This window comes from Cornus florida, unplaced genomic scaffold, assembly GCF_030987335.1.
Source record: "Cornus florida cultivar Cherokee Brave unplaced genomic scaffold, ASM3098733v1 CherokeeBrave_3.0.0_Hap2_Chr09, whole genome shotgun sequence".
Classification (NCBI taxonomy): domain Eukaryota; kingdom Viridiplantae; phylum Streptophyta; class Magnoliopsida; order Cornales; family Cornaceae; genus Cornus; species Cornus florida.
Genome location: NW_026775579.1, coordinates 15,285,308 through 15,308,602, shown reverse-complemented (window position 1 = coordinate 15,308,602; position 23,295 = coordinate 15,285,308). Strand labels below are relative to the sequence as shown.

General features: G+C 38.5%; 1 protein-coding gene across 5 annotated transcripts in view; it reads right to left on the bottom strand.

Annotated features, from left to right (window-relative positions):
* Positions 1-22,287, bottom strand: part of LOC132273552 (mediator of RNA polymerase II transcription subunit 13) — a 72,409-nt gene extending 50,122 nt beyond the window's left edge. For 2 of the 5 annotated variants that reach the window (XM_059774514.1, XM_059774516.1), the window contains exons 1-10: positions 22,153-22,285; positions 21,528-21,601; positions 21,013-21,164; positions 14,977-15,050; positions 14,733-14,872; positions 14,573-14,659; positions 13,390-13,477; positions 13,216-13,299; positions 3,432-3,509; positions 3,226-3,305 (exon numbers count right to left, since the gene is read on the bottom strand). In XM_059774514.1, coding sequence (XP_059630497.1) covers positions 3,226-3,305; positions 3,432-3,509; positions 13,216-13,299; positions 13,390-13,477; positions 14,573-14,659; positions 14,733-14,872; positions 14,977-15,050; positions 21,013-21,036 — 655 coding nt within the window. In that variant the 5' untranslated portion in view covers positions 21,037-21,164; positions 21,528-21,601; positions 22,153-22,285. Of the gene's footprint in view, positions 1-3,225; positions 3,306-3,431; positions 3,510-13,215; positions 13,300-13,389; positions 13,478-14,572; positions 14,660-14,732; positions 14,873-14,976; positions 15,051-21,012; positions 21,165-21,527; positions 21,602-22,152 lie in introns of all 5 variants that reach the window. The other 3 variants (XM_059774515.1, XM_059774518.1, XM_059774517.1) reach the window with 3 other exon arrangements.
* Between the last annotated feature and the right edge of the window lie 1,008 nt (positions 22,288-23,295).

The window sequence follows — 23,295 nt, the reverse complement described above, 5'->3', positions numbered from 1 at the left end:
CACAAGCGAAAAAGGAAGAAAAATCAACGGTAACAGAGGATTTCACCGGAATGTAAGAATTTCGGTGACCAGAAGGAGCAGTAGGCTCAGACCGCATCTCTACTAAGAAGCATTGTGCCTGTGGTCGCCCATCTACATATCACCTTCAAGTACACTGGAGATAGAGATTTTTGGCAAGTTTTCTTCCTATATCAATAGTGCACAATTTAGTCAAAGAACTTACCAAGCCATATTCTTTCATCTTTGTGATGTGTTTGAACAGTCAAGAAGAGAGTTTCAAATATTTATGTGAGAGAAAACATTCCCAAAATAGTTTCAAGGAGACTAAATTAGAGGGAGAATGGTTCAAATCTATGAAAGTGGAGACATAAGTGGTTCAGGGAAGGGCTTCATATGCAAGTGAATGCAACCAGCGGCAATGTGCAAGATAAAGGTGACGGTAGGGAGTCTTAAGTAAATCTGTCATCATACTTTCCCTTTTTCCTTCTCCAATTTGTGCATTGATGCTCTTTTTGGTATGGAAAAATGGAAAGAACCAAAGGTAGAAGTATGAAATAAGTACCCCTAGCGAAAGCTGAGGAAAAAAAAATATATATAACTTTTTATATTTTTATTTTCTATTGTATGTGTTAGGGAGATAAAGAGACGGTTGATCACCTTTTGATTTTGTCTATGTTCGGGGTTCACTGAGTTATGCCTCGGACTCCATTAGGTTTGATTGAGGCTTGGCGAGGTTGTATAGTGGGTTCTCAAGCCCATGCCTTTTGGCGGGTGGCACCCGTGTGTCTTTCGTGGGGCTTATGGAGAGAAAGCAATAGGAAATCCTTTGACGGTTAGGAGACTCCTATTGGGGTGCTGAAATCTTCTATCCTTAGTTCTCATTTCTTTTGGGTGGTTGGGAGAAATTGTATATCCTTGGAGGAGATAGTTGATTTTTTGAACATATTAAGCGATTAGGGGCCCTATTAGGCTCTTCGTTTGTTGGACTCTTCAAAAGTACGTGAAATCCCGTCTGGGACGCATGACAAAAGGACAAGGGTATGGAATATGCATCTCACGCATTTGGTTGGATATGCGCCTAAAAAGTATATTCAATAATTCAATTCTATTATATTGTTACTTCAAAACAACTCAAATGCATACTCAGAGCATTTATGTTATAAATAAATAAATAAATAATCACATTATTTAACTTTATATATAAAAGAATAATAATAAACAATATGAATATTTAGCAGAATCCTCGCATCCTTCTATTTGGAATTTGATTCATCGGGCGTGCCCAACACATATCCAAGCCCATGTAACATAGAAGGAAAGCTTTTCATCCCTCCTTTATGTTCTCTGTTTCCCTAATGTACTTTTCCTCCCTACCATACAAGCTGTAAAAGAAGTCATTTTTAACCAGCATTTGAATATTTTATCAACAAAAGCTAGGACATAGGTGGGCAATGATGGGCTTGAGTGAGTGAATGCAACCATAGGCAACATGGAACAACGACGTGGAGGTAGGGAATGAATGCAAATATGTCATATTACTCCCCTTCTTCCTTCTCCAATTTTTATTGAAAAACTTCATTTCCAACATCCATTTATTTTGTGCTAGCACACAAAGAATAGACCTGACTATTTAATGTATATTCCATCAATTTAGGCAGGCAAAAAATATTTATTCATATTGTACATGCAGACTCAATAGAAGTCTTAGTTGGCATGCTCTCGTATAGGGATAGCAAAACACCCTGCCCATCCGTTTAAAACAATTCGAGGGACCATTTAAGCATTTTGGGCAGGGACAGGTTTTAGTAGTGAAAACCCATGCAGGTGCAGGGCGAGGAAGGAAGGAGGTCGCCCTGCCCCATTTATATTGTGAATTTATCATTTTAACCTTATAATTTATATTATATACAAAAATACCGTAAAATATATGTAGATTAACAAAACCCTAAAACATTTCATATGCCTCGTTTCCTTAACTAGTTCAGTCGCAAGAAACCCTCATTGAGCTATCAGTGGTTCTTGCCGTCTCCATCTGTCTTATTAGTGGTTATCATCGTCTACATATCTCCGATGAGTGCTTCTCATTGTGACCATCTAGCCACTTCTTGTCGTGACCCATCTAGGCATCTCCGATCAGTACCGCGAACGGCAAACTTTTCAGTGGCCTAGATGAAAATTACTCTCAACGGCATAGACAAAATCTGCTAGCTCCGTCTTGTACTCCGGTGAAGCCCTCTTCTTCTCCCACAATCAGCGAAGTTCTCACTCTAGTAAGAGACCACTTTTTTCTCTAGTTTTCTCTTGCCTTCTCTTCTCTAGATTTCTTAAAATTTCACTACAAATTTGTAGATCTACATGTTAAAACTCATCTTCACAACTTTTTGAAACATAACCTTAACTTAGAGTTGCCCTATATTTGTTTATCTTAGTGAATCCAACCAAAGGGTTGGCTCAAGTGGGTAAGTCACTTAGCCCTGGTGCCTCAGGAAGCATCAGGTCTAAGGTTCGAGACTGTTTGACTCCTCTTAGGTGCAAACAATTCCTTGAGGGGGAATGTGTGAGTATCAACTAAGGGAGAAAAAAAAAAAAAAAAAAAAAAATATTCTTATTGAATCCAACAAGAGTTTGTGCATAATTTTTTTAGATTTTATGCGCCTGAATTGTGTGAGTTTAGAACTTTTAATTATTTTTCAGCAGAGTAACAAATGGTTGGTGATAGTGTTGTTAAAGGCGCGCCTAGGCTCCAAAAAAGCCCCAAGCTCGTCAAGACTCAGCTAGAGCGCCTCAACCTACTACGGGCCAAGCCCCTTCAATCAGGCTTACATAAAGCCCTGAGACTCACACTTTTTAGTAGGCTCCAGGCTTAAAAAAGGGCGCGCCTTGTATTTTTAATCATTTATTCATATCATTTTCTTTTTTACTTGATGACTAGTAAATTAAAAGGTTCTATATCATATATCGTATTTTTTAACCTTATGAAATATTTGACAAAGTTCAAAAATTTATGTTTCACAATTTACATTAACTGCAATTACTGCTTGATTATGAATATATATAATAATATATGTTTAAATATGCATTATTATATACACACGCCTTCGATCAGGCTCACGCCTTGCGCCACCCCACCCCGTTGCTATCCCTCTCATAATCATTCCACATGCTCAGAATCTTGCACGCAAGACAAAATTGGAAATATCAACTAAGCAATATACAGTGACTAACCTGGAAGCCTATCAACAGAACAACTAGAAGAACGCTTTAATGTCCTTTCTACGTCGCAACCAGAAAGTGCCCGAATATGCCTGAAACAAGTGGACAAAGTGCAAATCAATTTTCCATATATATCCTGTATAAATGTCAGTCACAAGGATAGTTACATGCTATAACACTATGACCAGTAAATTAAAAAAGGTGAGAACTTCACAAACTTTGCAGATATTACAACGTGCACAAAAACTGCCTCTTCAGTGGCAGCAAAAATGAACTCAACCACAGGCTGACCCCTCCTACAAAAACACCAACTAGGATTTAGACAGAATCAGGCATGGGATACTACTACCAAACATCCAATAAAGGCCATAATTACCATCACAGGAATAACTTTTCTGTCAAAATTAAGAGGGAAAAACAAGGCTCGTTACTCAATTATACTAAACAATTAAGTAAATATAAAGCAATGAGCACCCACCATAATTTTATATCTTCAACAGATAAAGCCGCTCATCAATAAAAATCGAAATATGCAAAAAATGAACAGGATTTGACAATAGTACTGTATTAAAAACAATTAAAGGTTAAAAATAATCTCTAGAATTAGATAAAACATGAAAGCCACAATTTTTTAAGTTTATATGTGAAATGAACAATGAAATACTTCAAAATTGTAGTTCCCCGGGTTATGAATCTGGAGCACGAATGGGAAAAAGGTGAAGGAAATGAATTAAAACATGACCACTGGGAGTGAATTGATTAATTAATAACACAAAAGCTTAGAAAATGATCCACACAAACACTCCTTAGGATTTTGAAATCACACTAATTTTACTTTAAAGAAGAAACTCGAAAGTTGCAGCATACCATGGTGAAAGATAGACCTTGGGCTATCTTTGTCACTGAATCACCAAGACTGCAAGACAATGTGAACTTACATTAACTTTCCCATTTGAGAAGAAATAATGAGATAGTGGGTTTAATAGTCAAAATGGGTTTCCTGTGGCCATTGCTTCAAATTTCTTCTGAATCTTTATGGTCCAAAACATACTTTTTTTTATAAATAATAAATTCATTAAAAAAACGTTCAACCGGGGAACGCATCCCTAACAAAACACAAAAAACCTGGGTGCCCTAAGGCCCCAAGGTAGCCAAAAACTCAATAGTCTCCTTACTATGGTCCAAAACATACTTGCTTAAAGGTAGAAAGTTATGGATATTGAAGACTCCAAGTGAGTGTTCTTGGACATGGAAAAAATTGTTGAAACAAAGGTAAATCATAAGGAAGCACGTCAGATGCAACATAGGGAATGGAAGAAACATAGATCTTTAGAATCAGAAGCTATCTTTGAATCTAAAGGGGGCAGAGTAATACATGATTTTGGGCTTGGGAAATATGCCACTGTTGCTAATATCATAGTCAATGGTTCTCTCCAATGGCCCCTGGCAGAAAATTGATCTGAGGAGGGAAATTCAATCTATCCAGATTGCTTTTGGTTTGGTGGATTGTGTTTTTTGGAATCAAGGTAATAAGGGTTTTAATGTCAAAATGTCTTATGAAGCTATTACACCATCCAGTCCAACCATTTCTTGGTCTAAAATTGTATGGCATAAAGGAAATGTTCCTAAATTCTCCTTCATACTCGAGTTTTCAGTTAAAGGGATATTATACAACACAATGGATGGGATGAGGGCTATAGGATTTTATCAAATTTCTGCTTTTCTGTTTTGTCAGCAGCTGCCCGAAACCCATTCACACTTCTGAGTGTCCAACTTCTAGCAGTATTTGGCTGCGTCTCTTTGTTATGTGGTTTCCCCCTTTGGTTTTGTACTATACTTTTCCAATCAATATAATTATCTTACTTGGCAGAAAAACAAAAAACAAAACAAAACAAAAACAAACAAAAAAAACAACAACAACAACAAAAAAACAAAAAAGTAATCTGCAATAACCATGGACTCTCATTTTTGGTATGAAAGTGATGAAGGTTATTTTTCCCATTATTCTGCTTTTATTCTATGCATTCATAATCATAAGTGTTCTCCAAGCCTGTAGAGCCCACTTCTGTACCAAATGACTTTGCATTTAAGGACTGTTGTACAGTATTGTATAAGTTGTCACGTTGTACAGTATTGTATGAGTTGTCACACGTATACAGTTAGTATTGTATGAGTTGTCACCTACCCCTCATTACCATATATAGAATTATCATGTATAGGGTTTACTTGTTCTCCACTCACCTACTCCCGTAACTCCTCCTATATAAACCCCATTGTATTATTGTATTACTCACTCAATAACATATACGTTTTCTTATATTCTCTCTCTCTCTCTCTCTCTCTCTCTCTTTCAACATGGTATCAGAGCGGAAATCGATCCCTCTTTAAATTTTTTTTTAGTCTTATTCAGACTCTCCAATCTTGATTCCATCTCGGCTTTCTCTCAGCAATCTCTTCTCGGCAATCTCTCCTCGGTGATCTCAATTCTCGTCTCGTCAATCTCTCTCAAATCCCTCCTCGGCTCTCTCGATAATTTCTCTCAGGTTCATCTCGGCTAGATTTTGGTTCTCTTATCTCGGCTCCCACTTGCTACTATATCTCATTTGTTCGGCAGCTCTTGTGATGGATACTAAGGAACCCCATCTTCTTGGGTCAATCACCAGCACCAAACTGAAAGGTTCGAACTACCTTCAATGGTCTCGAGCCGTAGAGGTGTTCTTACAGGCTCGAGGAAAACTGTCCTATCTTGAATCAACCAAACCCACCAGTGATGAAAAGATTATTAAGGCTTTGGCAAAAGAAGATGCTCAGATTATGACTTTGTTATGGAATAGCTTCGAGCCTGAGATCTTCAACAACGTATCATTCCTAGAATCTGCCAAAGATATTTGGGAAAATCTCAGGGTCGTGTATTCTTCAGAGAAGAATATTTTTCGTATTTATCAATTGTATTAGGATATTTTTAATCTCCAGCAGGGAAGATCATTCTGTTGAAGATTATTACTTAGAACTGAAGGGCTTGTGGGAAGAATTGAATGTATACCAACCATTGACTACAGACATAGAACAACAAAAATAGCACAGGGAGGAGTTTCGGGTGGCAAAATTTTTATCTGGACTTAAACCCGAACTCGCTCCGATCAATTCGCAGATTTTGCCTGCCAAGGAGACACCCACAGCAAGTGAGACTTTTGCTCGAGTTCGAAGAGCATCTATTCATGACCTGTGATTAAGAAGGACAACCACACGGCTCTTGTTGTTCCTACTGAGCGACATGATACTTTCCCTAGAGGACGAGGGGGTAGAGGTCCTTCCAACCCAGACTATGGTACTCGTGGCGGCACAGGGGGTCGCGGCAGCAAGAAGTGTACTCATTGTGGCCGAAACAATCACTCTGTTGACTTCTGCTGGGCTCTTCATGGCAAGCCAGCTTGGGCTAATCAAGCTTCGGTTTCGGAGGAGACTACTCCCACTCCTGCGGATGATTAAGTCGTTCTTTCCAAAGCCGAATATGATTCTCTAGTAAAGCGTGAGCGTGCAAATCAGCTTACTATCGTTACTTAAGGTAATACGTATCTCCATGCTTTAGCTTCTACAACTTGGATCATTGATTCAGGGGTATCCGATCACATGACAGGTAACCCATCTCTTCTTTCTGGTATTTCTCATTTTTTCTCACCATCGGTTGTTACTATAGCGAATGGTGTCAAATCACCTGTTCATGGAATTGGTACCTTCTGCACTTCAGGTCTCACTTTTTCATCAGTTTTATATATCCCTCAATTTTCATTCAATTTATTGCCAGTTCGCAAAATCATATCAGATTTAAATTGCTTAATTATTTTTTCCCCTTCCCGTTGTCTTTCAGGATCTCAAGACGAAGAAGACGATTGGTGGGGGGTTTGAGAAGGATGGCCTTTACTACTTCCAGCCAACTACTACTCCGACAGCTATACATTCCACCTCCTCTTAGGCTTACCAATGGCATTGCCGCCTTGGACATCCCTCTTGAAATAGTCTTCGAGCCTTGGTCCTTCTTTAGTTGATTTTTCTAAGTTTAATTGTACTACTTGCGAACTTAGTAAACATCATCGGGCTACTTTTAAGTCTCGTTTTGATAATAAAAGTTTAAAACCTTTTGAGTTAGTACATTCAGATGTTTGGGGACCAGCTCATACTACTGGTTTATTTGGTGCTCGTTATTTTGTGTCATTTATTGATGATTATTCACGTTTAACTTTTATATTCCTTTTTTTTTATTTTTATATAAATTAACTTGGGTTTATATTCTTAAAGATAGATCTCAAGTATTCTCTGTTTTTCAATCCTTTTATGCTGAAATTCAAAATCAGTTTGATGCAAAATTACTTGTTCTTAGAACTGACAATGCCCTTGAATATAAACTTAAATGTTTTTCAAAAATTTCTTGAGTCGAGGGGCATTATCCATCAAACATCTTGTGTTGATACCCCACAACAAAATGGAGTTGTTGAATGGAAGAATGACCCACTCCTAGCTATCGCTTGTGCCTTAATAATTCAAATGCATGTTCCAAAACATTTTTGGGCAGATGCAGTTCTGGATGCTGCTTATCTTTTAAACCACATGCCTTCTAGGTCCTTCAAGGAAAATCACCCTTCCAAATGATGTTTTCTGACAAAAACTCTTTTTCCATTCCTCCAAAGGTGTTTGGGTGTGTCTGTTTAGTTCATAAAAAGTCCGGGACAAGACAAACTTGATCCTCGTGCTCACAAATGCATTTTCTTAGGTTATTCTCGCACTCAAAAGGGATATAAATGTTACAGTCCAACTCTTCGTAAACAATTTTTTTGTGCAAATGTAACTTTCTTTGAGGATGATCCTTATTATTCCCAGGAAGGCAGTCATCTGGAGGACTCTGTTCTTCAAGAGTCTGTTCTTCCAACTCCAATTTGTTATTCTGACATCCCACCAGCTCTTCGTGTCTATGCTCGTCGCCGAAAAGGAGTAGTTAATCATGTTCCAACAACTGAAGTAGTAAACCCAGTCTTGCCAGTTCCACCAGTCGCTTCACCGCCTGGAGATTCTTCCACCTCTGCCGACTCTGATCTTAATCAACCTATTGATGTTCGGAAAGGTAAACGGTCATGTAACAATCACCCTATCTCTACTTTTATATCGTATAACAAATCATCCTCCTCCTTTCAAGTTTGTCAGTATCTTCTATTGCTCTTCCTAAGTCCTACAGGGAGGCATTTTCTCATCCAGGGTGGAGGAAAACTATAGAAGAAGAAATAAATGCTTTAAAATTGAATCATACTTGGGACCTTGTTCCTAAGCCTGCTAATACTTAGGTTGTTGGTTGTCGTTGGGTTTTTACTATGAAACATAAGCCTGATGGTACTGTTGACCGTCTCAAAGCTCACCTTGTTGCTAAAGGCTACACTTAGACTTATGGCCTTGATTATACTAAGACATTCTCTCCTGTGGCCAAACTGAATTATGTTCGTGTGATAATCTCTCTTGCAGCTAATCTAAACTGGTCAATTCAACAACTTGATGTTAAAAATATCTTTCTACACGGTGACCTTACTGAGACAGTCTATATGACTCAACCACCTAGGTTTGAGTATAAGGGGGAGTGTGTGTGTCATCTCAAAAAGTCTATCTATGGCCTTAAAGAATCCCCTCGTGCATGGTTTGATAAGTTGAGTAAAGCAGTGGTAGCACATGGAATGACCAGAAGCCAGGCTGACCATTCTCTCTTTTTTAAGAAAACGAAACGTGGTATTGTGATTCTTGTGGTGTATGTAGATGACATCGTTATCACCGGCAGTGACAAAGATGGGATACAAGTTCTAATCCATTACTTGAGTTCTAGCTTCCTTACTAAGGATTTGGGTAAACTTCGGTATTTTCTAGGAATTGAGGTGGCTCGGTTAAAGCAAGGCATCAGTCTTTCTCAACGGAAATATACTCTTGATCTCTTACATTGGTTCGAAACCTGTAGCTACACCCATGGAGACTAATGTAAAACTTAAGGTGGATAATGGTGACCCACTCAATGATCCAAAGATGTATAAGAGACTTGTAGGTAAACTTATTTACCTCACAATCACTCGTCCAGACATCTCCTATGCAATCAGTGTTGTGAGCCAGTTCATGACCAATCCTCGGGTACCTCACATAGAAGCAGTTGTACGCATCTTGAAGTATCTTAAGGGTGCTCCGGGACATGGTCTGCTTTATCGATCTTTTAGACTTCTTCGGATTAATGGATACACAGATGCATATTGGGCGGTTCTCCTTCTGATCGATGGTCCACCACGGGTTACTACACCTTCATAGGAGGAAATCCAGAAACTTGGAGGAGTAAGAAACAGTAAGTTGTGGCTCGTTCCAGTACTGAAGCAGAGTACCGTGCCATGGCACACATTGCCTGTGAACTTACTTGGTTGAAAACTCTTTTACAGGAACTTGGGATTTCAGTCCAGTACCCAATTCCTCTCCATTGTGACAATTAGGCAGCTATTCATATTGCTAGCAATCTAGTCTACCATGAGAGGACTAAACACATTGAAGTAGATTGCCATTTCATTCGATCTAAAGTTGAATCAAATAAGATTGTTACGCCTTTTGTTCGTTCTGGTAGACAGCTAGCAGACATCTTTACTAAGGCACTTCCCAAGAACTCTACTGATTCCATATGTAGCAAACTGGGAGTTACTGACATTTACTCTCCAGCTTGAGGTGGAGTGTTGTACAGTATAGTATGAGTTGTCACACGTGTACAGTTAGTATTGTATGAGTTGTCACACGTATACAGTTAGTATTGTATGAGTTGTCACCTACCCCTCATTACCATATATAGAATTACCATGTATAGGGTTTACTTGTTCTCCACTCACATACTCTTGTAGCTTCTTCTATATAAACACCATTATATTACTCACTCAATAACTTATACGTTTTCATATATTCTCTTTCTCTCTCTCTCTTTCAACAAGGACTTTTTGTAAGATAACTACGAAGGATGGACACAATGGTACGAGACAGAATAATTTGAAATCCTTCAAGTCAAAAGGAACGGTAACAGTTAAAAAGTATAGCCAAGCCAACACGCCGAGGGTTCTTCATTATCAAAAAGATCACAAAAGGATCATACCACAAAGCTTTTATTCTGAAGATTCTTCATTATCAAAATTCCAGACATTCATATCTGACCAAATTAGCCAAGCCAACACAACACGCCAAGGATTTTAGTTCCCACACCTTGATTCAACAACCAAATCTCTAACAAAGAATTAATTTCTCGAGGTGCAAAAAACAAGATGCCAATAAAGGAAAGGTATTTAACAAAAAGCCAAGTCCTAATTAGTGTATGTATTCTAGAGACATCAATTCAACCTTGTAATCAGTGTGCAGTGGGGTTCCTGGGGTTTTATGCAAGTTGAACATTGAGAAGGCCTATGATCATGTCAGTTAGAGTTTCCTTCTTTATTTGGTGGAGCGGATGGACTTTGGATAGAAATGGAGGAGATGGATTGAGTTATGTATTTCAAATGTTAGATTCTCGATCCTCATGAACGGAGCTCCAATGGGTTTCTTTTGTAGCTCAAGGGGTTTGACACAGGGAGATCCCCTTTCCCCTCTCTCATTGTTATGGAGGTTCTTAGTCAGATGATGAAGAGGGCGGTGGATCTAGGTTTTTTGCGTGGCTTCTGGGTGGGGAGAGATGATCCTTCTCAGCTTGAGATCTCCCATTTGATGTTTGCCGATGACACGTTGATTTTTTGTAATGCTGATGTGTCTCATATGAGATTTTTGAGATGCGTTCTAATATGGTTTCAACTTGTTTCCGGGTTAATGGTGAATTTGGGAAGGAGTGTTTTGGTTCCAGTTAGGGAGGTTCTCAAGATTGAAACTCTTGCCAACAATTTGGGCTATTGCACTGGTTCATTTCCCATTTCTTATCTCGGCCTGCCTCTTGGGGTGCCATCAAGGAGAGTGGGAAATTAGGATCCCGTGGAGGAGAGGTTCAAGAGGAGGCTGGCAGGCTGGAAAAACAGTATCTTTCGAAGGGGGGAAGGGTTACTTTGATGAAGAGCACATTATCGAGTCTCCCTACTTATTTCCTCACCCTTTTTCAGATTCCTTCTATTGTGGTTAAGAGGATTGATAAGTTGCAGTGGAACTTTCTATGGGGAGGGAACGGGGAGGAGTTTAAATATCATTTGGTCTGGGAGCAGGTGTGTAGTCCGATTCGAAAGGGTGGATTGGGTATCAGAAGACTAGTGCCTTTCAATAAGGCTCTCTTGGAGAAAAGGCTATGGATATTTAGGGTGGAGAGACATTGTTTATGGAGAAGGGTGATAGCAAGTAGATTTGGGGAGGATTTTGACGGATGGTGTTCTCTTAAGGTGAGAATCTTAGTGGTGTTGGGGTTTAGAAATTCATTCGGAAGGGTTGGGATTGAGTTTCTGTCTTCCCTAGGGCCTTAGGGTACCCAAGTTTCTTGCTGTTTTGTAGGGACGCGTTCCCCTTTTGAACGCTTTTAATGAATTGCTTATTTATCAAAAAAAAAAAATTTCTAAACAAATCAGATTTCGAGTTAGGGATGGCAGCAGGATTCATTTTTTGGAGGATATTTGATGTGGTGAGCGTCCTCTTGCCTTGTTATTTCCCACTCTTCAAGATTGCCACGGACAAACATGCTTTGGTGTTTAACTGCTATCACCTTGATAGTGGGAGAACATCCTAGGATGTGCATTTTGTGAGGAACTTTCAAGATTCGGAGATTGAGGCTATCACCAGGGGATTGTGGACGGAGTTCCTGATTCTGTGGTGTGGATTCCATCTCCCCAGGGTCGCTTTGAGGTTTGATCTTTCTTTTGGTGTCTTACAGAGGCTCCAGGGGAAGTATTCCTGTGGAAGGCTTTTTGGCGTTCTAAGGCTCCTCTCAAAGTTGCCTTCTTTGCTTGGACATCAGTTTTGGGGAAGATCTCGGCCCAAGATAATCTTAAGAGGAGGAGATAGGTTGTGGTCAATTGTTGTTGCATGTGGTTGAGAAATGAGGAATCAGTTGATCATCTTCTTTTGCATTGCCCAGTTGTTTGGGACTGTTGGGCTTTGATGTTAACTTTGTTCGCCGTTCAATGGGTTATGCCCAATTCTTCCAAAGGTTTGGTCGAGGCTTGGACATGTTGTATGGTGAGGGCGCAAGCTCGTCACTTATGACTTGAAAGAAATAGGCAATTTTTTGAAGGAAAGGAGACCCCTATTGGTGCGCTAAAATTCTCCATTATTAGTACTTTTTTTTGTTCGGTTCTTGGGAGAAATTGTAATTCCATGGATGAGATTGTTGATTTTTTGGACTCTTTGAGAGTTTAATGGCCCTATTAGGTCTTGTTGTTTCCATGTGATGCGTTCTCCTTTTGAAAGTTTTTTAATACATATTTACTTATCAAAAAAATATATTTTATGTGAACCAAAAGGTATACTGCCTTGTAAAGTGGAAACTTTTGCTTTACATGTTATGCAGGATGACTTTCAGTCTTCCCCCCTATTGATTTGATCGAGCAGAGAGGTCAATTTTTTTTGTAATTGCAATTCTAATAACATCTCATACTCCCTGTCTTTCTAGGAGGTTTCACTAGCTTTCTAATCTTATCTTGCTTATTAAAAAAAAAAAAAACTTTTTAAAAAATTTCAAGTAAAGGACAAAGAAGTCAGCCTTAAATGGCAAATCGACATTATTATTCTCGGATTATGATCTAGAAAAGTGTCACTATTCACCTCCATATTTGAATCACGTAGGTTATGCATATGAATTTCAAACCTCGAAAGTTTTTCAAGACGACATGTATATTTATATCAATACAGATGTTGGCATGTTGCAAGCACGTAACATAGAAAAACAATATGAAAAGTAAAAAAAAAAAAAAAATCTTAACATTTAAAAACATCATCAACATTGCTACCACAACTCTTACTACAAACCATAAGATATTAACTGCAATAAACCTGAAAAGTTCTTCACTTTGTGAAAATGGATGGTATCTTGAAAACACGTCTCCAAATCTAACATAGGAAAGTCCTGTGAGTGCTCTGTCAATTCCAACAAAGTCTAGGTCAAGTTATGTTCACTAAAGTTAAGGGATAGTAAATTTACAAAAATTAGGGCAGCACAAAGTTAACCTTTCTATACGATTCCTTAAGGCCTGAGATAGAGCAGTTGCTATCTCTTCTGAATCCCCAGGAGCCAACCAGAGCCCAGATGCAAGAACTTCCAACACCAATTAAAAAAAAAAAAAAAAAAAAAACAAACATACAAACAAACAAACAAATAAAACCATTAGTTATATGCTTTAGATGATATTCATTAGGGAGGGGGGGTGGATAGCTCTGAATGTGGAAAAGGATTTTTCAAGAGACATAAAGATTTTCTAGTTGAGTTGAACAGTAAAACCTTGTAACTAAATAACATGAAGCTAATACGGGGATGGTGAGGAGAGAGATTTTTTATATCCCAGGGGGCTACAATTGGACTATTGGAAATACCACTGTTCTTGGAACAGAAGTTCCTATAAAAATGGAACATGTCCTACCTTTGAGTGCAGTTTGACCAATTGATTTACATAACTGGATAAAATAAAAAATTTATAAAATTAAATAAAAAATTTATTTTAAAAAAAAAAAAAAATTACGCTTATGACAAAACCCACTAATCGAATTTGAGTGGCTATCTACAAGATAGATCTCAGCATAAAACTAGAGAGTAACAGCAGCAAGTGATTTGAGTTCAGTAGTTCCTAGTATAAAATTATCAACTCCAGAGATTCAGTAATATGGGGAAGACAAATTTGTTTCAATCCGAAAGCAGCCCCTTGTTTCCAAGAGTGGACAGATGACATGAAATAATTCTGAGCTGGGTTCCACATTGATCATGCTTGAGGCTTGGAGATGTTGTATAGTAAGTAGTCAAGTCCTAGAGGTTTAGAAAGTAGTTTCCATTTGCTTGTGGTGGGGTCTGTTGCAGGAGCAATATAGAAGGTCCTTTGATGAAGGAAGAGCCTCTATTTGTGTGTTAAAACATGCTAATTTTAAGTTCTCTATCTTGTTGGGTCAAGGAGTGGCATTGTAGATCTTTGGAGAACTTTGTAGATATTTGGATAGTTTGAGAGTTTAGGACAACCGTTGTAGGCCTTTTGTGCAGTTGTTCTTTTGGGCGCGCTCTTTTTAATGAAAGGAGATCCAGTAAAATTGAATACCTTCAACCCCTATGCAGAGATGACAGGATTGGAACAGTAAAACTAGTTCATTGTAAACCAGAAAAATTAACAGCAATCCAGAATTCAACTAGAGGACAAATTAAATATACTTCGTAATTTAGAAACTGCATGCTGAGCGCCCTCAGTAACAGTAGAATGACGCCCAGGGAGAAAAAGCCAGAGCTTGATCTTCTCATCTGCACAGGCAGATAGTAGTTAGATAACTAATTATGGTAGAATGTGTAATTAACTACTGCATACAATCTTTACCAGGGTTGTGTAAGCCCTGAGATGGGTCCCAGGGTCCAACAAAAGAATTGGTCCATGTGCTGAGAAATCCTCCCTTCTGCAACTGCAGATGGGATGAAAGCACCAGCAATGTAGCAGCATCTTTCTGCTCCACTTTCACACTGCCCAAATATCAACAAAAACATAATTTCATTATTGATTCAAAACATGTAACAGAAATACTTTCTGCTAATAAGAATTAAGGTATCAAATTATCCAAAAATACCTTTTATCAGGCATGGGATTCAGATCAGATTCATGAGGGAGGAACTGAAACCATGATATCTGATGAAGCCCTCCCTGCAGGAATGGTAGATGATGCAAAAGTGAGAGAATGATGTATACATTATAGATATTAAAAAAAAATGTATGTCCCAGTGGGTAAATCAACAATATGTCGCAACATTCATTAAGGAATACAAAATTAGACCACAAAAACAAAATTAACCAATGCAATGAGAATTTCAACACTCAAACAACCAAATTTGTCAACCATGTAAAACAATCACCGATAAAAAAACTGTTTTACCAACTTCTAACCAAACTTCAGCAACCTGAATATTGGCAAGCTAATTTGTAAATATGTACTTTAATCATGGTTTGATATATCAGCTGAGACGGGTTAACTCAGCCGAAATTGTCCCCCTTACTGCTCAATATATCGTTGGAATGAAAATCATAAGGGACTTGGTATGGGATTGGGCTGACTCGAGAGAATTGGCTGAGTTGGCTTTTTTAAACTAACAAACTCAATTTTGCCTATTTTTCTCATTCTCTCTCCCTTAACAGCCTATTTCATCTCTAAACTTATCCTAAACCCTAAATCTATATGAATTAAACCTCATAAAACATAATATCTTGGCTTAGATCTTTTCTTCTTCTTCTTCTTTTTTTTTTTTTTTTTTTTTTTTGATAATTAAGCAAATTCATTCAAAAAAACATTCAAAAGGGGAACGTGTCCCAAAAACAACAATGGGATCCTATGGTCCCAGAGAAGAAATAAAATCAATCATCTCCTCCGGGGAGGAACAAAGCCTACCCGAACGCCAAAAACATAAAGATGTAAAAAAAGCTGACTTAAGAACAGCAATTGAGGATTCTTTTCCTTCAAAGGATCTATTATTCCGCTCCCTTCACAAACACCACCATAAACACAAGGGCACCATCCTCCAAAACCCACGAGCATGGCCTCCCACATAGCACCCTCTCCAAGCCTCCATCAATCCTCTCGTAGATCGAGGCATAACCCACGAAACCCCAAACAGTCCTAGCAAAAGACACCAACAATCCAAAGCCACTGGACAATGCATAAGAAGATGATCCACCGATTCCCCATTGCACTTACACATACAACACCAGTTAACTGTGATTTGTCTTCACCTTATCAAATTATTATGCGTCAAGATCTTGCCCCACACCACTATCCAAGTAAAGAACGCCACTTTGAGTGGCACCTTAGATCTCCACACTGTTTTCCACGGAAACGTAATCCCTGTAGTATCTAAGAAGCATCGGAAAAATGATCTCACTTCAAACATCCCCAAGAAACAGGCACCCAAACAAGCGAATCTCTATCTCCGCCATGAATCTCATGCCGATATAAACAATCTAACAACCCGCAAATGTCGTCCAACTCCCAATCCTGAAATGCTCGCACAAACTGCACATCCCAAGTCAACCTCCCGCTATCAAGCCGATAGCAATCAGCAACCGAGGCATATCTATCAGCAACAATCCTAAACAATCTGGGAAATGAACAAGCAAGGGTACAATCACCACACCAAAGGTCCTCCCAAAACCTCACGTCCCTACCATCCTGAACTCTGAATCTGATGTGTTTGGAAAACTCATTCCATCCTTTCCTAATGGATTTCCAAACTCCAACACCAGCAGGAATCCTTACCAAACACGAGCCCCCCCCCCCCCCCCCCCCTTCTCTTCTCACTGAATCTGATGTGTTTGGAAAACTCATTCCATCCTTTCCTAATGGATTTCCAAACTCCAACACCAGCAGGAATCCTTACCAAACACGAGCCCCCCCCCCCCCCCCCCCCCCCCCCCTCTCACGTTTCTTCCCCAAACCGGCACAAAATAACCCTCCTCCACAATCTCTGACATTCCACTCCAAATCTCCACAACCACTTACCAAGGAGAGCCCTGTTAAATGGCACCAACCTCCTTATCCCTAGACCTCCGGCCTGAATCGGCCTACAAACTTGCTCCCAACGAACAAGATAATACTTAAATTCTCCTTGTAATCTACCCCATAGAAAATTCCTCTGAAGCCTCTCAATTGAACTAGCAACCACATATGGAATCTGGAATAGAGATAAAAAATAAGTAGGGAGACTTGATAGCGTGCTTTTCAAAAGAGTGACCTTCCCACCTTTCGATAAGTACTGCTTCTTCCATCCTACAAGTCTCCTTTGAACCCTCTCAACCACCGAATCCCAAACACCCACAGTCCTCGAAGAAACTCCCAAAGGTAACCCCAAGTATGTAATCGGAAAGCTACTAATTCCACATCCAAGCACAGAGGCTAACTCACCAATATTCTGCACTTCCGCCACTGGAATCAAGGCACTCTTCCCTACATTCACTTTCAAGCCTGAAACCGCCTAAAAACAAATCAGCCCTGATCTTAGGTACCTCATCTAGGACACCTCAGCCTCACAAAATACCAATGTGTCATCCGCAAACAATAAATGAGATATATCCATATGATGAGCATCACCCCTACCCACCATGAGCCCCTTAATAAAACCCAACTCCACCGCCCTCCCCATCAACCTACTAAGAGCCTCCATAACAATAATGAACAAGAAAGGAGACAAAGGATCCCCCTGGCGCAAACCTCGCGAGCTACCAAAAAAACCAATCAAAGACCCATTAACCATCACCGAAAATCTGGCTGAAGATATGCAGGCCTCAATCCAACTCCTCCACTTATCCCCAAAACCCATTCTCTCCATCAAGCACAGCAAGAACTTCCAACTCACATGATCATAAGCTTTCTCAACATCAAGTTTACAAAGACCCCTGGGACACCACTCCTCAACCTCGCGTCCACACATTCACTAGCGATAAGAGCTGAGTCAAGAATCTGACGCCCACCTATAAAGGCGTTCTAAGACTCCAAAATGATATCATCCAGAACACCCCTCAACCTTAGTGTTAGAACTTTAGCTATTATTATTTTTTTTTTTTTTTGATAATTAAATATTGTATTGAAAGCGTTCAAAAGGGGAACATGTCCCTCAAAAGCTATACAAGGTCAAATAGGGCCCTTAGACCCTCAAAGAGTCCCAAAAAATCAACAAGTTCCTCCTCTCCCTAGAACCTAACAAAACCCAATAGGATTCACCTTTCCTTCAAAGGATCTCCCATTTCTTTCAAGCCAAAGACACCACCAGACGCACAAAAGCGTAACCCTCCAGAAGTAGCGAACTTGGGCCCCACTATACAACCTCTCCAAGCCTCAACCAAGCCTCTTGAAGACTTGGGATAACCCACTGAACCCCAAACAAACCCAACAACAAAGTCCAGCAATCCCGAGCCACTTAACAATGCATAAGGAAATGATCAACCGTTTCCTCCTCATTCTTGCATATGCAACACCAATTGACCACAATCTGTCTCCTCCTTCTAAGTTTATCTTGTGTCAAGATCTTCCCCAAAATGGACGTCCAAGCAAAAAAAAGCCACTTTGAGAGGAGCCTTCGATTGCCAAATAGCCCTCCAAGGGAAGGGCGACCCTAGGGCATCCAAAAGACACCTATAATAAGATCTTACATCGAAGCGACCTTGGGAGGATGGAGCCCACACCCAAAGGTTAGAAATGTCTCCCTTAATCTCCCGACTATACAGCAACTCCAAAAAGCCAATAGCATCCTCAATTTCCCAATCCTAAAAGTGTCTAGAAAAGCGTACATCCCAGACCGTATTTACACTTTCGAGGCAATAGCAGTCAACCACCAAGGCATGTCTATCTATAGCAATGCGGAAAAGTCTAGGAAACGTGAGAGCAAGAGAATGGTCACCACAACAGACATCCTCCCAAAATTAGATTCTCCTACCATCTCTAACTCGAAATCTAATATGTTTGGAGAATTCATCCCACCCCTTCCGAATGAATTTCCAAGCCCAGGCCCCCAACTCCGCAAGGTAATCTCACCTCCGACGAGCACCAACCTCCTCTAGCCTCCCCAAAGCCAATGCCTCTCCACCCCAAATATCCAAAGCCACTTACCCAAAAGAGCCTCATTAAAAGGCCCCATTCTTCTGATTCCAAAACCCCATTTCGAATCTTGGCTTAGATCTTGGATCAAACAACTCCAAGCTTTCAACTAATTGGTAAGTTCTCAACATATTTTAAACCTAGATCTAAAATGAAAGTGTAGCCTGATATTAAATCCATGAACTTTGAGTGGCAGTACCAGGTATTCACTATTTTCAAGCATTCACCATTTTCAAGTACTAAAAGCTTTCTGATTTCTTTTTTTTTTTTTCTTTTACTTATTCTTTTTTTTTTTTTTTTGGTAAGTAAAAATGTATTAGAAAGTGTTCAAAAGTGGAATGCATCCCCAAAACTACATAGCGGCCGAAGCCAAAAAAAAGGCGTAAGAGCTCAAAGAACCCAAAAAATCAACTATCTCCATTCTGCTCTAAAGATTTACAATTTCTCCCCATAACCCAACAAAGAGAGACCTAACAATAAGAAACTTTAAGGCCCCAACAAAAGATTCATCTCCATCAAACAATCTTTTATTCCGCTCCTTCCAAATGCACCACCAAACACAAAAGGGTGCCAACCTCCAAAAATCGTGGGCATGGGGTCGTAATGGGCAAAGAATTGATGGTAGTGTGAAGAAGGATGCTCTTCTGGCAGACTATCTGCAAGGACAGGGAGTGGGATACCACGGGATCCCAGCTTTGTCAGGCAGTGCAGGGCTAGAAGTTAGTCTCTGCAGATAATCTTTTTGATACTCCCAATGTAGTCTCTTTGACCAAGGATAGGCAGGTCTTCCTGAGAAAGTTGCATTCAAAACGGACTGCCTCCTCGGTTCGTAGAGAGGAATTATAAGATCCAAAGGGCCATCTACATCGCCATCTTTGCTTAATGGCCTCATAGAATATAATCCTAGAAATTGATAATCTAGTTAAGTGGGGAAATTTCTGATTTAACTGGAACTTGCATGTGCAGCAGAACTGAAGAGATGATCAATTGTCTATGTCGCAATGGATTCACTGACTCTAGTTTTTGCACTGTTAGGGATCTCGTGGGTCTAGATTAAGTTAGGAACCCCTTGCTTGTTGGTCCACAAGAGTTTCCACAATATGGAATAGGGTTCCTCCTGGACTATTTTGCTGCACCTGGTGGTAAGAAGAAAGGAACTCGTTTGAAGAGGAGTTTTGGGTTCCAAATTTGAAGCAATGGGAGGAATCCTAAGCATTTTTGTTTTCTTGCAAGAGATAAAATTTACTACAGATGACTATGTTTTTAGCTGCTGCTTCTTTTTTTTTATATGCAAAGCATATGCAGTCTCGTATATTTTGCGTGTACTTGGTCACACCCGATCTGACATTGTTTTAATATCTACATGTTGATTAAAACAAAAACAGTACTAGTAATTTGTATAATATTCACGGTGCCTTTAAGAATTTCAGCCATCAACAGACCTCTTTTTTACAAGTACATTATCATTAGCGCTAAAAGGGGAGTGCATCCCATATACAACTGCACGTCATCGTTAAATAACCCTCGCATTCAAAGCAACATTAGAGTTTTAGAAATGGTTTTCTAGGTTTATAAATCAATGTGAAGGTAGCCTCTCAAGGACGCCATCAGGCTCTTCTGCTGAATCTCTCATTGAGATGTACATTTTTTTCATGTAACCATTGTTAATCAGAAAGTGTTATTCATACTCACTTGAAATATTGGTTGCATCAACTTATGAAGCTCGAGGATTGTATGAAATTCCTGAATTCACATTTCCAGCTATAATATCCCTCACCATGCAGTGGAGAGGAATTATTGTCTAAGGCTCCAAACATAAGCCAAACATCTCAATAATAACCAGATAAAGTGACCACAAACAAAACTAGAACAACTTAAAAGTAAATCATTTCATAACAGTACTTGGAAATTCAACAAGTAAGCATATGAAAAACCACAAGTAATAAGAAGCAATAAGTTCAAAATTGATGCTTCAGAAAAACAAAAAAGAAATCTACATAATTTGGGCAAAGGGCAGATACATACAATTTTGAAAACATTCGTCCACATTACTAATAACTCTGAAGCCCCGGCTGCAATAAAAGCTTGTCAACCTACAAACCTTTTGCTGGGGAACTTACATCGAAAGCCTTGGAACATATCTCCACACCACATAACGTGTTTGCATAACAAACCAACTGAAAAAGAAAAGGGTTTCAAAAAAATAATTAAATAAAAATGTATATAAAAAATAGAAATTATTTGTACTTGTTGTAGGTGACTTTTGGTGTGATTAATTTTGTCTCTTAAAATCCCAAATTGAATAGGAGTTAACAATTATTATTATTATTTTTGACCAAGGTGTTAATAATCAAACTAGTAAAATATGTATATAAAAAATAAAAGTTGCTTACACTTTTAGTAGATAGTATAGATTTTACTTGCCAAAAAAAAAAAAGGTGTGCTGATATCCAAATAGAAAATAAACACTCTGGATCAGAGATAATTTACAACAAATACTAAAAGGATAAAAGATATAGAGAACAGTGACAAAAACTTACCAGGATCAGTCCCAATTGTGAACCAAGATTCGATGGAAAATATGTAAGCTGCAACAGGAAGTAATCTCATTATCCTGTACAATTATTCAAAGTTTGCAGAAACAAAATTTATGCATTTCTTAAATGTTACACAAACTCATGCAACTAACACTTATACCAATAGTCATCGACTCAGAGACGAAACCAAATTTCCTTTGCCTGGAGTGCCATAACAGATGTATTAACGACGACCACCCCCACTTTTTCTCTCTCTCTCAGCGACAGACAGATTTATACCGCTCTTGTTCCAAACCCACGTAACGATTTCTCCCACACTAAAAGGGTCTCTCTTATTTTTCAATTTTGATTAATATTTCGAGTTCTGAAATGGGTCTCTCTTATTTTTCAATTTTGATTAATTGTTCAAAGTTCACTGAGGAGGTTCAACCACCGCAGCCCAATAGGATACAAGTGTATCATCGATTTTATTCAACTAAAACATAAATATGTACTTACATCTAGACTCGAACGATCACAAAAGTAAACTGAAAGTCCTATCCATGTAAATCTATACCCAGTATACAAAGAGAAAAGAGGGACAGATGTCGTAGAGAGAGAAAGAGATACTGTTGAGAGAGAGACGCACCTGTCGGCTAGCACAGATCGGCCGGTGATGGTGAGGCTGAAGAAGGACGCAACGGTGGCCGGCGACGATGATGAGGGGTAGAGGCGCAGGTACTGGCTTTGAAGTGTCGATAGAGTGAGACGGTTGAAGTGAATTACTCGATTAGGGCATTTTATAGTAAGGGTAAAAATGGTATTTTAATTTACAATCCGGTGGTAGGAGGTTGTCGGAGTTCATCGGCTTATATTAAATTATATTTATATTGTTTTAAGGTGTTTCAAATTATTAATTTATAAATAAAATATCAATTAAAATAAAATATCAATAATGATAGGCAACCCGAAAAAGAAAAAGGCCGAAACTTCCAAATCTGATTCGGCTAATTCCGTTAGAATTAAAAAAAAGAAAGAGTATCTTTGATATGGTATAAATGAAAATGGGAAAAAGGAAAGAAAAAAATGTTAAAAAAAAATATATATATATATATATGGTACTTTCTCACAAAAACTCTCCATGGAGGGAGCAAAAGAAAATAATCATAAACCTGATATTACTTGTTCCCTATTCCATAAATTTAAATTTACAAAGTAAAAATTAATAAAAGTATACAAATACAGTATTATTTATACTCTGTATAAATTAAATATTTATTATTTTAAAATTTATATAACCAAATATTTATTGTTTTGTTTTAAAATTTATATTAATGAATTTTTAATCTATAATTTATTCATCTTATTAAAGTTTTACAAAATGTATTTGAAAGTAGGGGTCGAGTGTAATTTTATAAGAGATGACGTTTGAGGAGAAGTATTGTATATATCCAAATTTAGAGAGTTTTTAGTTTTATGTTTTTGAGGGAAAGAGAAAGCACCATTTTTTTTTTTTTGTGGCTCGGCTAAATGGGGAGTTTTCGTATTTTCTCTTTCGCGTTGCCTATTATTACTTTTAAAATAAAGCCACTCGTCAGGTTTATCTTTGTTATTGGTTAACTTTGTCCAACACCTTCTTCGTTAGTTGTTCTTTAGAAAAGTCAAAAAGTCAATTAATTACAAAAATATAATGCCAAAACTACCTTTCCCTGATTTAAGTCATTTTAATTTGGACACAAATATTAACCTAAATTAACTTAAATATATCATTTTAATTTGGGCAAAGTACCAA